This window comes from Toxorhynchites rutilus, chromosome 1 (assembly GCF_029784135.1).
Source record: "Toxorhynchites rutilus septentrionalis strain SRP chromosome 1, ASM2978413v1, whole genome shotgun sequence".
Classification (NCBI taxonomy): Eukaryota; Metazoa; Arthropoda; class Insecta; order Diptera; family Culicidae; genus Toxorhynchites; species Toxorhynchites rutilus.
This window is the reverse complement of record NC_073744.1, coordinates 17,503,734-17,519,767: the sequence shown is the minus strand read 5'-3', so window position 1 is coordinate 17,519,767 and position 16,034 is coordinate 17,503,734. Positions and strand designations below refer to the sequence as shown.

At 41.5% G+C, this 16,034-nt stretch overlaps 3 protein-coding genes across 3 annotated transcripts; 1 reads left to right on the top strand and 2 right to left on the bottom strand.

Moving 5' to 3' along the window:
• Positions 1 to 4,587: 4,587 nt before the first annotated feature.
• Positions 4,588 to 5,530, top strand: LOC129762202 (N-acylneuraminate cytidylyltransferase A). Its single transcript, XM_055760248.1, has 2 exons — positions 4,588 to 4,740; positions 4,805 to 5,530. The coding sequence occupies exons 1-2, from the start codon at positions 4,655 to 4,657 to the stop codon at positions 5,520 to 5,522; spliced, it is 804 nt and encodes a 267-aa protein (XP_055616223.1). The 5' UTR covers positions 4,588 to 4,654; the 3' UTR covers positions 5,523 to 5,530.
• A 2,803-nt stretch (positions 5,531 to 8,333) lies between these two features.
• LOC129767637 (heat shock protein 70 B2-like) lies at positions 8,334 to 11,681 on the bottom strand. The gene is made up of 2 exons (XM_055768718.1): positions 10,003 to 11,681; positions 8,334 to 9,945 (listed from the first exon to the last, which is right to left on the bottom strand). The coding sequence occupies exons 1-2, from the start codon at positions 10,378 to 10,380 to the stop codon at positions 8,449 to 8,451; spliced, it is 1,875 nt and encodes a 624-aa protein (XP_055624693.1). The 5' UTR covers positions 10,381 to 11,681; the 3' UTR covers positions 8,334 to 8,448.
• A 186-nt stretch (positions 11,682 to 11,867) lies between these two features.
• LOC129763058 (uncharacterized) lies at positions 11,868 to 14,998 on the bottom strand. Its single transcript, XM_055761806.1, has 2 exons — positions 14,034 to 14,998; positions 11,868 to 13,977 (listed from the first exon to the last, which is right to left on the bottom strand). Exons 1-2 carry the CDS (start codon positions 14,382 to 14,384, stop codon positions 13,615 to 13,617), a joined length of 714 nt encoding a protein of 237 aa, XP_055617781.1. The 5' UTR covers positions 14,385 to 14,998; the 3' UTR covers positions 11,868 to 13,614.
• Between the last annotated feature and the right edge of the window lie 1,036 nt (positions 14,999 to 16,034).

The window sequence follows — 16,034 nt, the reverse complement described above, 5'->3', positions numbered from 1 at the left end:
CCATCAGGACGAATGGGTGCGGTAACTGTTTGATGGCATCCGTAAGTTGAGTTTCAATGTCATTACTGTGCAATGGGGGAATATAAATGGAAGCAAGGGTTACCTGTAGAGGTCCCTTCAGTTGTATCGCACATATTTGTAATGATGATGTTATGGGGATGACGGTATGAGGAAGGTCACTCAGGACAGCGAGGCAGGCTCCAAAAAGCCCCGAGGATGGCCCTTCCTTAAAATACCATGAAAATTTGCCGCTAAATGCCCGCTCTAAGAGCGATACATTGATTTTTTTAGCTTCTTGAAAAGCCAGTGCTAGTGGGAGATGTTGTTCCTCAGCTAACATTAGCTTAATTTCATTCATGGAAGTGGATAGCCCACGCAAGTTCCATTGAATAGCAAGTTTTCGGTTGGGTGTTTGGTTACAGGACGAAGGGTTGCTGTTAATAGCTATAGGAGTGAATTTTAAAAAAGAGAAAAAGGTAAGTGGGCTGAGGTAAGTAAATAGGGGTTCGAAGATGGGAGAAGGGTATGAGATTAGGAATGGGTAGATTTGCCGGATTTGTTCTTCAGTCTTGGATCATTTTTGGAAACGTTGGCAATTGGTTTGTTGCCAAGTGGGGTGGGTTTGTTTGAATGGTTGGATTGGTTGGAGGTTTTAGTTTTGGATGCGGTGGTTGGTTGGAATGAAGTGGATGGTTGGGGGGAAGTGGATGGTTGGAGGGAAGTGGATGGTTTGGATTCGTTGGCTGGTTGGGTTGAGTTATATTTTTGGTTTTTGGATTTCTTCCTATTGGATTCTTTTCCTCTAAAAATTTCCTCTTCTGATGATTTGAATTCATCTGAGGTTGACCTTTTGTTAGTATTCTTCCTCTTGTTGGAGGGGATTGTTTCAATTTCCATTGAAATATCTGGGTCGGATTCTGAATCTGACGAGGAGGTGCTGAGTTCCGATTCCTGTGGATTACTGGACGGGATTGGAACTGCTTTTTCTGAAGAAATTGTCTTAGCCTGAGTGCAGTTGCATTTGCATTGAGAACAACCTGTATTTTGAATTTTGACTAGTCTTTCCTGTAGCTTACTAGCAAAGGAAGGATCATTTTTGTTCTCAAAAATGGATTTAGCTTCCTTATATGACACACCTTGGTCAATTCGGACTCTGGTAATGTTGTCCTCTGCGATTCACGCTGGGCACTTCCTACTGGTTGAGGCGTGATTTCCCTTGCAGTTCACACAAGAGGCAGGTGCATTGCAGATAAAATTTTTAATTTTGTCTTTATCATTACTATTTGTGTTAAGTTCAGGGTGGGCTACACCGCAGTTACGACAAAGTTGGATTTTTTTGGCGCACTTTTTGGAAGTGTGGCCGAAAGCGAAGCATCCGAAGCATTGCATCGGGTTTGGGTAAAAATTCCTGGTTGAAGCACGGAGGAATCCGAAGTTAATTGCTTCAGGCATAACTGTTCCGTTATGGTGAGGATCATGGTTGAAGTGGGAACTCTTTCCTTCAAGACTGGGTCAAATCGTAGAATTTTTTTAACACCGATCACATTTTGGTCGGCTAGTTCAGATAGGAGGACGTCTTCGTTTAAAAACATTACGTCACGACAGGACACAACGCATTTGCGTTGGTTCAAGGTGGGATGGTATAAAATTTCGATGGGTGTTTCGTCGATCAGCGACTTTGTACCCAGAAGCAGTTGAACAAGTTTTTCATCTCGTAGATGAAGCGCATATTGAAGGCGATTTTTATCGTCGCGTTGAGGTTTAGCGTCTTTAAATTCCTTACCGATCACTCCTTGGATCGATTTGGAAACGGTAAAAGGATTCGATGGAAGAATATTACCTTCAGTGGCTCTCAACAGTAATATTTGTAAGTTGCCACCGAAAGGGTCAGCCCATCTGGGCAAGGTACGAGTGGTGGTAACACCACTGTAAATGTTGGTTGGCCTTCCGGCGCCGGAGCTGCTGGAAGCCATGATCGGGGCCTGGCTATATCGAAATACAGCCAGGCGCGGAAAAATATTCACACACCAAGGTAGACTATACGACGTGCGACGGGGGACGAAAACGGCGGAGGACAGTAACGGCGGGGGACAATGCCAACGCAGTTACGAAAACTAACACCGAAATCACTTGGCGGAAAAACACTGTTTTTAAAAACACTTGGAAAAAATCACTTTTAAATGTCTGTTAAATTAAAATCAATTTGGGATATGTAGTAAAAATTTTCTAACCTATACCCTTTGGGCGTCCTATTTCTCACTAGCTCCTGGTATAAAGAAAGGTTTGGTCACTCACCGATCATGTTGAAGAAGCACTCCGAATTCACCACCTAATGGTAGTGGGGTAGCGGGGAAGGGACCGGATACCGCCGACGGCAGGGCAATCGCCGCAGCGGTTCGAAGCGACGAAGCGAAGAAGACCTCTTTTCACACCTCCTGAGTTGCTGGTGGTTGAAGCAGAAATTGCGCCAAAATCGCGCGTCACTGGCAGGGAAAACGTTGCTGATGAGACGGGCGCAAACAGCGGGACACGCAAGGGGCAGTGAAAACTGCCGGTCAAAGTGCCCAATCCGACCGAACCAACTTCCTGAATGGCCGTTGGGGGCTTCTCGGCTGCTTCCTCCTTTCCTGGTATCCGGGCAACTGTTGCTGAAAAAACGTTTTATTTAGGACCGAAAATAGCTTTGAAAAAAGCTTTGCATCCGGGAGTAGGAGAAAACTTCTATAGTTATTATTCTCTTTTAGAATGGCGCTAAAAACATAACCGTTGCGGTCGAGTGTCAGTAGCACCTTGATTTGAAATGGAAAAGGTAATTTTCTTTTATAATTTTTACTTTCTGAGTGTTTATTCAACCCAATGCGAATTTTAATTGGACTAACAACAACTAGTACTGTATGTAGAGCATATGGGAAATCACTTTTTCTAATATTTCTTCACTTTTCAAATTTTTCTGGCTGTATAAACGTTCCTTGGGTGAAAATGAACACAACAAAATAGACGGCAAGGGGTACCACATTTTATTCTGTAAAATTTTTAGAAAAAATCTGTGTCGAAAAATTATGGGATAAAATGAAAATAAAGGTTTATTCTCATTTTGAATTTATTTTTCTTATTCATGGGTCTTTAAAGTCGTATCAATACAACAACATACATCATAAAGAGGTTTTCTCATGATTTCTGTATGATGTTTATACATGGTTATGTTCAACTTTGCTTTAAAACTGTTCAGCAATTTAACCTTTAAGGCCCCTCCTTTAACCGACACATAGTTCAAAATAGAGCCTGTAATTGTGGGTGCCAACCAATTTCCGCACTGAGTTTTGTTTGTAATATAGAAGTCACGACAAATCGATTTGAAGGTCATCTTCCTAGCTGAAACCAATCCTTTTTCAGCTTCTTCTGCATCGATACCAACGTAAATAACCTCATGCTTTTTCAGAAAGTCTTCAAAATCTTTCACATCCAGCGAATCGTTGCACGTAGCTCTTCAAATATAAGTTACCCAACATGATCAAAAATAACATTCTTGTCTCAATAGAAAGTTCGCAAAAATGAGAACTTTCTGATGGAAAAGTGCAATAGACGTTATGGTTATAATTAACATGGAACGAAAAGAATAGTTTAAGCTCTTCAAATCGCTCAAGATTTTGCTCAACAACTGCCTCCAACGAAAGCCATTTCATTTATATATCAAAAATCAAATCTATCTATGCATGCACTGTATTGAAATTAATACTTAAAATTGAATTTTAAAAAATCTGTAATGTATATACTGTATATACAGATTCTGTATCTGAAATTTTATGAAAATCTCTAAAATACAGAATATTCTGTATATGTGGCAACCCTGCAGACAGCTTAAACCAAACGACCCGTTCTCGAGCGGGAACACACCTTGGTTTCTATTTATGAAAATTGAAATAAATCGTTTCATGTATCAAGTCATTTTTAACACAACAGCTACCATATACAATTTTACACTTTCACTTGTGCTGATTTTTTCACAGTACACGATCGGTCGTTGATATGAAATTTCATGAAGCAACCAACATTAATGTTCAAATTTAAATTTTATCTGCTATAATTAATCGTATCACTCTACTTGTAATATAAAAATGCCCCCGACTTGCATATATTTGCAACACCGATTTCCTCCGGGCACCTTGGTTTAGATATCTCTGTTAGGGAATACATTTCGGTAGGAACAAAAGTTCCCCCTACTTTTATGTATTTTCAAAGCCGATTTCCCCCAGGCAGATTGGTTTAGATGTCTCTGTTAGGGACCCGCCGCATGTGTCGTCAATTTCGACCAATCAGAAGTGGGTATTTCTGTTAGGGGTTCGATAGTTAGTTTTATGACATATATTATTTTCTTCAATATGAAAAATTGTTATGGAGTACCGAAATTGATTCAATCATCAATGAATCATGGAATGACTGAACAATAAGCGTTTGAAATTGGACAATTTTAACGATGTGCTCGATTTTCGATTTTCAATTTGTACCCCAATATGTTCCCGAAGACATAATCCCACGTCAAAATATCACAAAGCATAGAGCGCATAGACACAACGCATAATACCGCACATCCCATTCAATTGCTCCAAACAATCAGCATCCGGCGTTCGTATGCGCTGGTTCATCGTTCACAACTATGCTGCCGCTACTTTGGATTGCATCACTGATTTATACCATCGTTCCGTCGGTCACGTATTTCGATCACCGCCACCACTCGACAGCGTAAGTTTAGCGTAAGCATTTTGCCCGTCTCAATCTCATCATCTCACTTTACACGACCGCGCAGCACATGCCCGGGCACCATTCCGAACCAGTCGAACGCCAGCATCGCGGCACTGATTCTGGCCCGTGGCGGCTCCAAGGGAATCCCGTTGAAAAATCTCGCCCAGATCGACGGAAAACCGCTGCTCGTTCGTGCCCTCCAAACGCTTGCCGAGTTTGGCCGCTTCGGTTCGATATGGGTTTCGACGGACGACGATCGGATCGCGCGCGAGGTAGAACTGGCTTTCCCCGCCGACCAGGCACGGGTTCTAGTTCACATGCGTCCCCCGGAGCAGGCCCAAGATCACACCTCTTCGCTGGAATCCACGCAGGAGTTTTTGAGGAGGCATCCCGAGGTGACGAACCTTGCTTTGATACAATGCACTTCGCCCTTTCTGAAGGTGAAATACTTGGTGGATGCTTTCGAAAGATTTGGGACGGCAGTTGAGTGTGTTTTTAGTGTGATGAGAAGCTTCAAGCTAAGATGGAAGGAAGCACCGGGAGGAAGGATAGCTCCGCTGAATTTCAATGTTAGCCGGAGACCACGGCGGCAGGATTGGAGTGGAGAGTGGGTGGAGACTGGGATGTTTTACTTTGCGCGGAGAGCTTTGCTGTTGGGGGAAGGTGTCTTTCAGAACGAAAATTGTGCGATGGTTGAGGTTGATGTCAGGGATGCGTTGGAAATCGACAGCTGGTATGATCTGGAACTAGCCAAAATTCTTGTACAACAGAATAACCAATAAAAGAATTATCAACCTTATTCTTGTTTTCGTCCGTATCTGACTTTCGTTCGAACGCCACGATTCGAATATTTTCTAAAAATACATTCTAGTTTTCGTTCGAATCCATTCGAATTATGGATGGGTTATACCTATGATATAACCGCAAGGTTGACGTAGGACTGCCGTTGGCTTAGTAATCATTTGTGTTTCTGTGCTTTTGAAAACACATTCCGGTGTGCAAAAATGCAAGCGAGTTCAAAAGTAACGACTGCTTGCATCTTTTTTGCAATGCCGATTTCCCCAGGCTCCGTGGTTTTGAAATCTGTGTTAGGGAAACATCCATTCATTCCAGCGATCGTACCACAATCGTTGCTGAGTGCATTTCCGAGCGGCACTCGCTTATATACCGATTGGTAGCCTGTTGTGAAAGTAATTTTAGGGCTATTGAAACAAGTTTTGGATCAAAAAGTAACTTTGTACTCGCTTGCTTTTGTGGGGACTAGAATATGTTTTCTTAACACGGTCTTCTAAACTTAGAAACCTGGTAAAAACCGTGCAGACATTAGAGGCGAATGAACTTTCAAGTTTAAAGCCTATATAGTATACAAAGTAGAAGTTGTTGATTCATGCAAACCGGGGGTACTTCTGCACTCCGAAAAGTGTTTTCCTAACACTGATTACAAAAGCGGGTACGAACACAACACTTTGGCTCGGTTATTCAAGATTGCATCGAAGGATATGCTTTCATATCTTCTGCTCACTGAATTTCTACGTATACCATTTGATGATTAGGTAAAAAGTTGATAACCATTTGCTGCGATTACGCCTATTCTTCGACGTACATGTCAAAATCGAAAATAAGTGCCTGAAGTTCATCAAATCAAGCAAATTCGCGGTTCGAGAAGTACGTACACTTGAGAGATGCAAACTTCAGAGGGAAATGTAAACTAAAATAATCGTTTGATAATTTTTCCGTTAACATATTTTGTCCTAGGCGTCATACAAAACGTAAAGGACTGTCATTAAATTTCACATAATCTACATAATCTATCACAATGCATGAATTGACTTTACATGGCATTTGTTCAATCTCTTTACTCGCAAAGCACATATATTGAATTCGGAAATTGTTTCATTCAATCAAAAATGTAATCAATAGAAACAAATGATTTCTAAGCTAAGGTAGTCCCACGTCAACCTTGCGGTTATATCATAGATGTAAACCACATGAAACATTATTTGACTATCTACTTGTTTCTCCAATAAAGCGTGTGCTGATGCTTTCTTCCTTTTCGGTGGACGATCCTCAATATAAGAATGGTTTTCATTTTCTTCCCCTTGAATTATGGTTTCAACGTTATCGGTTATCATGTATGTTCAGAGATTGGTTGCCCTGAACCAGAATCGAGTCCAAAGCTACACGAGTTTTCTATACCATCCACAGGCGGTGTAATTCCCACTAGTGTCACAATACGTTCCTCGAGCGCAGAAATTTAGATCAGTTTATTTGGCCTTCCTCCTGTAGCGGATTGTTCACGTCGATTGTGTGCTAGTTTGCGCTTAGTATTGCACTTCCAGTCAAACCTCACCTGTAAAAAACTATATTAGAAAAAAATGGAAAAAGTGAATAAGTGTATAGTTTCCATGCTGTTGATTCCTTGATTGGTGGACCATGACTGTTCAACTCAACAGCAACATCTTCCCAATATGATTTCGTATAGAATTTGGCAAATCCTTTTGCGATTTCTAGCCACCCTTCTAAAAGTTCCACCATTCGAGTGATCTGCTCCTCATTGGTGCTTTTTGTTTTCTGCTGCTTCTCCCTAAACGCAACAATGTGGTTGCGTGGAATTTATTGATTTGTTTAATTCAATCTTTTACTCACATGAAGGTAATATTATATTATCAGGCACGTAGCGTAACCGGCACGGCACGTTTCATGCAAGACAAATATTATTGCGTGTGTTTCAAATGTGTATGCGTATATATAGCGGAACGGCTCGGGGCATACACAGCACGCTTCAGACAAATGCATGAAGGAATTCTCAAAAAGAATATTTTGCCGGTGCCGGGCACGAACTACATGGGCGAGTAGCACCATACATACAAACCCAACGTCGAAGTTCGTGGTGTGGGTGCGTTCGTCGCTCTTCGGTACGACATCGGTTCAATCACCAGTAGCATTTCTCCGCTCCGTCTGCGCTGCCGGTCCGTACAGAGAAGTTGCTATGCCTGATGATATGAATACATCATGTATTTGTCTGCCGGTGTCGGTACGTGCCGTTTACGCTACGTGCCTGATAATATAAAACGGCCTTGACTGTGAACCTTGCATACGTAACAAGTTGAAAAATGGATTCGCGAAAACTTGCGTATTAACGAATTTGTTTCTCTGTCTATTTAAGTTCAACAATTATCGGCTACGTGAAGGTCAATTCACGAACAGAGCAGAAAAGACGGGAAAGCCAATCGGAGAATCAATCCATAAAATACTAACCGAATGTGATTTTTCTGAATTTACCACAATAAATTGAACACCGAAATAACACTGGATGAATCTCACTATACTTGATTAACCAGTAGAACAACTCGATTGAGGCTCGGTTTGTCCCAAAAAACGTTAAAAATAGATCAATAAACGAACGGGATTCGCGAGGAAAAAGTGACGTTTGGCAAACAGACGAAAAAACACATTCGAAAGAAAACTGGAATTATACGATTTGTTCGAAAGAATTATTTTCGAAAGCTAAATGGAAACAATTGTTTCGAACGAAAACAGGAATACGAATGGATAAAACTTTCGAACGTATTTAGTTCGAACGAAAACAAGAATGAAAGTGTATATGATGAATAAGCCAACTATTTTTATTTGAAGCTCTATTGTGAGTTCAAGGCATTTAAGTCACAGATTGTGCGTTTCTGAGTAAAAGCATATTTTGCGAGTAGTTTATTCCACTTCTTCGATGGTTGGACCATTGCTGTTGGTTGCGTCATCTCCACGATGTATTTTTGTCATGATCGGTGTGCAAACCTTTGATATTTGCTTATATTTGTGTTCATATTCATCCTTTTCGGCTAATGTGTTTCCATCTAACCATTTGAGAGTCTCTTCGCACATCTTGCGTGCTTTCTTTTTGTCTGAATCATTCAACCGGCTTCCGTGCTCGTCGATAGCAGATTTCACACTGAAACAATACGATTCGAGTTTGTTCCTGGCAAAAATCTTCTCTCGCTGGCGCTCATCGTCTTCCTTGTATCGTTCTGCTTCCGATAACATCCGGTCAATTTCCTGTTGTGAGAGGCGCCCCTTATCATTTTTGATAGTAATGTTACGACTTTTTCCAGAACCCTTCTCCACGGCAGTCACGTTCAAAATTCCATTTGCATCCAGATCAAACGAGACATCGATCTGGGGAATTCCTCTCGACGCTGGCGGGATTCCCATCAGCTCGAATCTCCCAAGGAGATTGTTGTCTCGGGTCATGGCGCGTTCACCCTCGTATACCTGAATCGTGACACCCGGCTGATTGTCGGCATAAGTGGTGAAGGTTTTCATCTGCTTGCACGGAATGCGGCTGTTCCGATCTATAATGTTAGTCATAACCCCACCGGCGGTCTCGATTCCCAACGAAAGTGGAGCCACGTCCACCAGCAGGACATCCTGGATCTTCGCATCCTTACTTCCGCTCAGGATCGCCGCCTGCACGGCTGCACCATACGCAACCGCTTCGTCCGGATTGATGGACAAATTTAATGACTTTCCCGCGAAAAAATTCTGGAGCAATGATTGTATTTTGGGGATTCTTGTAGAGCCACCCACCAAGACGATGTCATTAATAGAACTTTTATCCATTTTTGCATCAGAAAGAGCTTTCTCTACCGGTTGTAGGGTAGATTTAAATAAGTCCGCACACAGTTCCTCAAATCGTGCTCGTGAAATTTTGGTATAGAAGTCGATACCATCTGCCAACGCGTCCACTTCGATTGTCGCTTCAGTGCTGGAACTGAGCGTGCGTTTTGCCCTCTCTGCAGCCGTTCGAAGACGTCTCAACGCCTTCGGGTTGCCCTTGATGTCTTTCTTGTGCTTACGCAAGAACTCATCCGCCAAATATCCCACCAAGCGGTTATCGAAATCCTCTCCACCCAGATGAGTATCCCCAGCGGTAGCTTTGACCTCGAACAGTGAACCCTCATCGATGGTTAGTATCGACACATCGAAAGTTCCGCCTCCCAGATCGAAGATTAAAACCTTTTTCTCACCCTTTAAATTTTTGTCCAATCCATAGGCGAGTGCGGCAGCCGTGGGCTCATTGATGATTCTCATTACATTCAGCCCAGCGATGGCCCCTGCATCCTTAGTGGCCTGTCGCTGAGAATCGTTGAAGTATGCCGGTACCGTGATGACGGCGTCTCCGATTGACCGACCCAAGTAGGCTACGGCCACCTGAAAACATGTGAATCATAAATTTGAGAAAAAGGAGAAACAAACTGAATCCCTCACTTCTTTCATTTTTGTCAGCACCATCGAGCTGATCTCCTCCGGCGCAAATACTTTTCGCTCACCCTTGTACTCCACGCAAATCTTCGGCTTTCCTCCGTCATTTTTCACCACAAACGGCCAGTGCTTCAAATCGTCCTGAATTTTGGGATCATCAAATTTTCTTCCGATCAATCGCTTCGCATCGAAAATCGTATTCTTCGGATTCATCGCAACCTGGTTCCTGGCGGCATCCCCGATCAGCCGCTCGGTATCGGTGAAGGCCACATAGCTCGGGGTCACCCGATTGCCCTGATCGTTGGCGATGATTTCGACCTTGCCATGCTGGAACACTCCCACGCAAGAATAGGTCGTTCCCAGATCGATTCCGATTGCACTCATGTTGGTGTGAAGTGGCGTATGGTTTCAAGCTTAAAATTTTCACAAAACTTAAACCGCGAAGCTTCGTTCACAGTCCAGTGTCACGGCCAACTGCGATAGCAAAAATAACATTGCCGCAGGCAGACGGCACCTTCTTAAATATCAAACGAGCGTTGCGAAGTGTTCTGGAATATACGAAACGCGCACCAAATGCACTCTTCTTCTGGATGTGTCTCGACTGTAGCGCGTTCACTCGCTCCCGTGCAATTATCGTGATGAGCCGTGCTCCCACTCTCCCTCTCACGCACGCTCGCGGTTTATCGCACACGTATTCTCTGTTTGTGTACGAGTTGTGGGGATCCATGGATTTGGTTATTTTTGCGATGGCGATCCGTTAATTTCGCGAAAAATCACCCAAATAGCTGAAAATCGTGAGATTAATTGTGGACCAAGCAGCTACATATCACCGCCCGGAGTGGCGGTGTATATAGCGGCATCCAGCACTGAAAACACCATCGCATCGTATTCAGTATGTAATGCAGAATGAACATTCGTTCATTCGTATCATTGCAGGTTTGTTTATGGAGTGCGTTGTCATGGTTCTATTCATCCACGGTTAACTGCAATTTTTTGTAGAATTTCATGAATGAGTCAATAAAACCGGGAACAAAGTCAAACAATCTTGGATTTCCCTACTTTGTTCTCTACAACGAATTTTCTTCGTTCATATTCATATGGTGGAGAGACTTTGCGAAGTAAGAAATTTTATCATAGAAATTGTCACATTCCAGATCGAAGTTTTTTCCACCATGGAGTCGCGACTTTTTCGTTGAACACGTAATTCGTATATCGTAAAAATAATCTTGCAAGTGGTCCGGTACTTCCATGCAGACACAAAATGTAATTAATAATCTTCACAAATTTCTTACACTCTAGGAATTTGTTTTCCATTTCTGAAAATATTCGCACTGAACGATTTGCAATTAGCACAGATTTTTTGTTCCTACTTTTTATCTCAATTATTATAATTCCTCTGATTGTCCATCAATCATACAATATGTTTTATCTATCTCTATTGATCTGTATTGCTTTTTACGAATGCTACTTTCAATCTCTGTTCATTCTGGAATGGGCTTCTATACAACCTTTAATGTTCCTCCTAAGCTAGTCTCCCATTTTTCAATGTCCAACACAGTATCGTAGAAATTTTCCATAGTCTTCAAGAAATTTAGCCTCCTGAGTTTGGTTTGAATCAACTAGAATATTAATAAAATTCAGTGGCAAATGCAACGTCTTTTTCAACAAGACAATAAATATTTGAAAAAGCCACGAACTGATCTCTGGAAAATTATTCATTTATTTTATTTATTTATTTCATTGGAAAATACAGGGTTTTCCAACTTTAAATTCCGAAAGTAAATTGAAATAAAACACACTTAGAATTCGAATTTCGATGAAACTTTTATTTCAAATTAAAGTTTGGTTTATGCCATTATGTGTTAAATACAACATCATTCAAATGTCCACCTAGGGCTTCCTTGCACACCTTGATCCGGAACAGGTAATTTTCGATGACTTTTCGGCACATATGGGGCGGTATCTCGGTCATAACTTCATGAATGTTGTCTTTCAAATGTTCAAGAGTTTGCGGAGAGTTGGCATAGACACGGTCTTTCGCATAACCCCACAAAAAAAAAGTCTAGCGGGTTCAAATCGCATGATCTGGACGGCTAATTGGCATCACCAAAACGCGAAATTATGCGTCCCTCAAATTTCGTTCGCAATATGGCCATGTTCGGTCGTGTTGTGTGGCAAGTGGCGCCGTCCTCCTGAAACCACATGTCATCCGTATCCATATCTTCAATTTGTGGCAAAAAAATCGGTTAACATGCGGCCATAGCGCTCACCATTCACAGTTACCGTCTCGCCGTCCTCATTTTCAAAGAAATACGGCCCGATGACTCCACCAGACCATAATGCGCACCAAACAGTGACTTTTGGCGGATGCAATGGCCTCTCAACAATCACGTGTGGATTTTCTGAGCCCCATATACGGAAATTTTGGGTGTTCACCGAGCTCGAAATGTGCCTCATCGATGAAGAAAATTTGATGCGAAAATTCAGCATTTTGCTGCTGTTGTTCGTTCACCCAATCGACGTATGCCCGACGCATTCCATGGTCACCACGCTTTAATTTTTGTACCAGTTGGACTTTATATGGATGTAGGTGCAATTCCAAATGCAAAATTCGCCACAATGATGTGTTTGACAAGCCCAATTGCTGAGCACGCCGTGGAATCGAAACATTCGGGTCATCCTCCACACTGGCAGCAACAGCAGCAATATTTTCGGCCGAACGCACATCACGATGATGCACAGGTTTCACAATATCCGCTACGGATCCAGTTTGTTCGAATTTACGCACTACATTAGCGATTGTGTGCTCCATGACGCCGTCCATGACGACTAAAATCCGTCCGTAATGCTCGAAAAACATTTGCCGGTTTTTCATCTTTTTTATAGTATAATTTAACAAAATTAACACGTTGTGCGATGCTAAAACGATCCATATTGTAAAATGGCAGACATTTGACCAACGATATGACGCTTTGGTTGACAGCTATGTCAAACGGTTGTCTGTATACTTTCGGAAGCCCGAAATGGAAAACCCTGTAGATTGAGTTACATGTTTGAGCGAAAAAGAAACTAACTTATACTATTAATCTCATTTTATTACTAAGGTATACATAATGTCAAGACAACTAATTTCTGCCATTTAGCCAACCAAGACACTCAAGATAGAACCTACTTCAAGACTGAATATTTTTAATACCGACGGGAAGTTGGTTCCACAAAATAGTTGCTCGTACAATGCAGGCATTGCCATAATTAGATGTGCTGAAATGTGGTAGACGAAAATTTATTGTTCTTGTATTTCTGAAAAGCTCAATTTTTTCCAATAGATACCGAGGGCCTTTGAGAATAATATTATAGGCTGTCAACTAGTAACGTAGTTTAATAAAATCATAAAATGTGCAGCCAAGAAGTTTGTAGTTTCCATTATAATTTCCATCATATACACAAATTTTAATTAAGACTGATTTTTCATAATACAGAACAATAAATAATACTACTGAAACAAGTTAGTTCATTACAACAACATCGTAGTGTATTTCTAATTATCATTATACGCAACACTGAATGTTTTCTAAAAAGAGAATAATAATCATCGTATCAATCTCTTAAAGCAGCTCTCTACTCAACCTTCAGTGTCATCAGCTTATTTAGTTCACAACTGAACCCAGGAAAATAATAACCTTGCTCCTCCAGCTGCTTGTAGGTAACGACAATCTCGTCGAAGAAGCCCACCTTCGCCGCTGGAATCTGCGAGCCAGGATTCGAAAATAGAGTCACGCTTAGGGTGAGTCCCATCGCCTTGCAGATGGGAATGCGTGCCCGCAGAAGTTCCGTTGCGATGCCTCGACCTCGGTAGTTTGGATGTACCGATAAACCCCACGCCGACAAGTAGTGATCCACGCCGTAACGTTCGAAAATGTTGGCTTGTTTGACGAGTCCCACGTACGCTTCGTACACAAGCCGGAGGGGTTCACTTTTGAACTGCAATTAAAGTCGCACATTTAGCACACTACTTCAAACGATATTATCCGTCGCACCTTGTAGTCCTTGTTAGCATCCTTGGACACCACAGTCAACATGTTAAGCCCGGCAATATCATCCGATCCCTCTCGGAAGCAAACAATGGCACACTTTTGGGCCGCAATGTTTCGCCACATTTGGCCGAATTCCTCCAACCCAATTGGATCTTTGTATAGGCCGACACTCCCACACATTGGTTCGTCGCGAAGAAAAATATTCCGCATGTGAGTAATAGCATCCTCAACACGATTCTCGGGAAGATCTTCTATTCGATAAGTTACCATACGATCGCCCTCCAGATCACGTGCTTGGAATGTGTGCCAAACACGGGGATAGTTGACTGTTGGCGGACGACTCCAAGCGCTCATTTCTTCGATGTTTATTTTCCACGTACGAGCATCAGAGACATCCAAGCTCAACTGACTCCACTAAGTCAGGTAAATATGTGCTAAACCATCGGACACCGATTCAGGTTTTATGTGTGTGTTTCAATACTACCTTGCTGGTACTTTAATATTTTATCTTCGACAATTTCCAGCTTTGCAAACGAATCTGTACGTGATCGCGCTTTTTGCATTCGGAGAGGAAAATAAAATAAATGACACACTAACACACTAGACCGATGGAAAACAATTAGTTGAATCTATTGGAAATTGAACTTCTTCAATGGGGTTTTTCGGTCTTGACGTCGTCGTCGTGAACAACCGGTTCTGTAGGTAAATTCATGTTTGGTAATCGACACATCTATTGAGTATCTCATTCGCTTCATCCGTTCAACGCTTATTCACATCCGGTGCAGAGAAACAGCGTGTTTTTTTCCCGGTATTCATGTAGAAATATGTTTTCCTATAACATATGCTTCCGATTCTCTGATAGAAAATACGTATCCCCAAAGTACCTTAGCTAACAAGCCAAATTTTTACATATACTTTAAAACTACAGATATTTTCAATTGATTGAACAATATCTTAAGCCGGGTTTATACCTTGTCAGTTAGTAAACGTCAAGCAATCTGAAAAATTACCAATCCCATGAAATTTGACATTTGATTTGTATGTATGGCCTCATCGCCCGTTTATCTACAAATCAAATGTCAAATTTCATGGGATTGGTAATTCTTCGGAATCGCATCCGAGTTATTGACAACGTATAAACCCGGCTTTACGCAGCAATACAAACAAGATTCTTTTGAAATTCGTTGAAAGTATGCGTTCGAGCAAGGAGTTATAGTTCGAAGTGAAAATTAACTGGGTAACTGATTTCCTTCCATGGTTTGCAAAGCTGAGCTAAAATCAGCCTTATAAAATGCCATAAATAGAAAAATGTAACAATAATAGAAAGAAGGAAACGTGTCACAATAAAAGCAGCCAATAAGGAAACGTCATCGAATGCTATATCGAGCAAAATGCAACATCAACTTGAAGTCTTGTTTACTTAGAAATCAACTCTATCAAAGAGAGGATTCTGGTCGAGGAAAATGTTAAGTAGTCCAAACAATGATATGAATTCCTCCCATAGTTTCTTACACATGTGTTGGTCAACCTTAGTGGTCGGATACTCTGCACAGCATCTCGAGTATCTATTCCTGTCTTTTGGAGCTTCTGACGATGGGGGCAATTGGTTGTACATATTAATACTAGATTTACGGATGTTGATTATATACCTACTTTTACTGAATTGAGCCAATATGACTCACACAAGAAAATTTAAGCTTTTCGCAAAAAAGCAGTTCCAAATCAATTTAAAGGGCGAACACAAAATTATTGCGACACCGAAAATGTCATGCCAATTTTCTTATAATGTTTTGAATCAAACCAAAATTTTAGTGTAGTTTTATACATATATTTACTTCAAAAACCAAAAGAAAAGTTAATCGATGGAGCATTTTCGCTTGATGCCCTCCATCAAAGACTTTACAGTGTCATCCGGTACCAGTTTCTCAGTTTTTTCCATTTTCTTAACATGTCCTACTCGTCTTTGACTGTATTCTCGCTCTTTCGAAGTTCCCGCTTCATTAT

Bases quoted from the DNA above. Each gene is read 5' to 3' on its own strand.
- LOC129762202 (XM_055760248.1), top strand. From the start codon at position 4,655: ATGCTGCCGCTACTTTGGATTGCATCACTGATTTATACCATCGTTCCG. The intron at 4,741-4,804 runs GTAAGTTTAGCG...ACGACCGCGCAG, and splicing joins CACCGCCACCACTCGACAGC to CACATGCCCGGGCACCATTC.
- LOC129767637 (XM_055768718.1), bottom strand. From the start codon at position 10,380: ATGAGTGCAATCGGAATCGATCTGGGAACGACCTATTCTTGCGTGGGA. The intron at 9,946-10,002 runs GTGAGGGATTCA...ACATGTTTTCAG, and splicing joins TGCTGACAAAAATGAAAGAA to GTGGCCGTAGCCTACTTGGG.
- LOC129763058 (XM_055761806.1), bottom strand. From the start codon at position 14,384: ATGAGCGCTTGGAGTCGTCCGCCAACAGTCAACTATCCCCGTGTTTGG. The intron at 13,978-14,033 runs GTGCGACGGATA...CTTTAATTGCAG, and splicing joins ATGCTAACAAGGACTACAAG to TTCAAAAGTGAACCCCTCCG.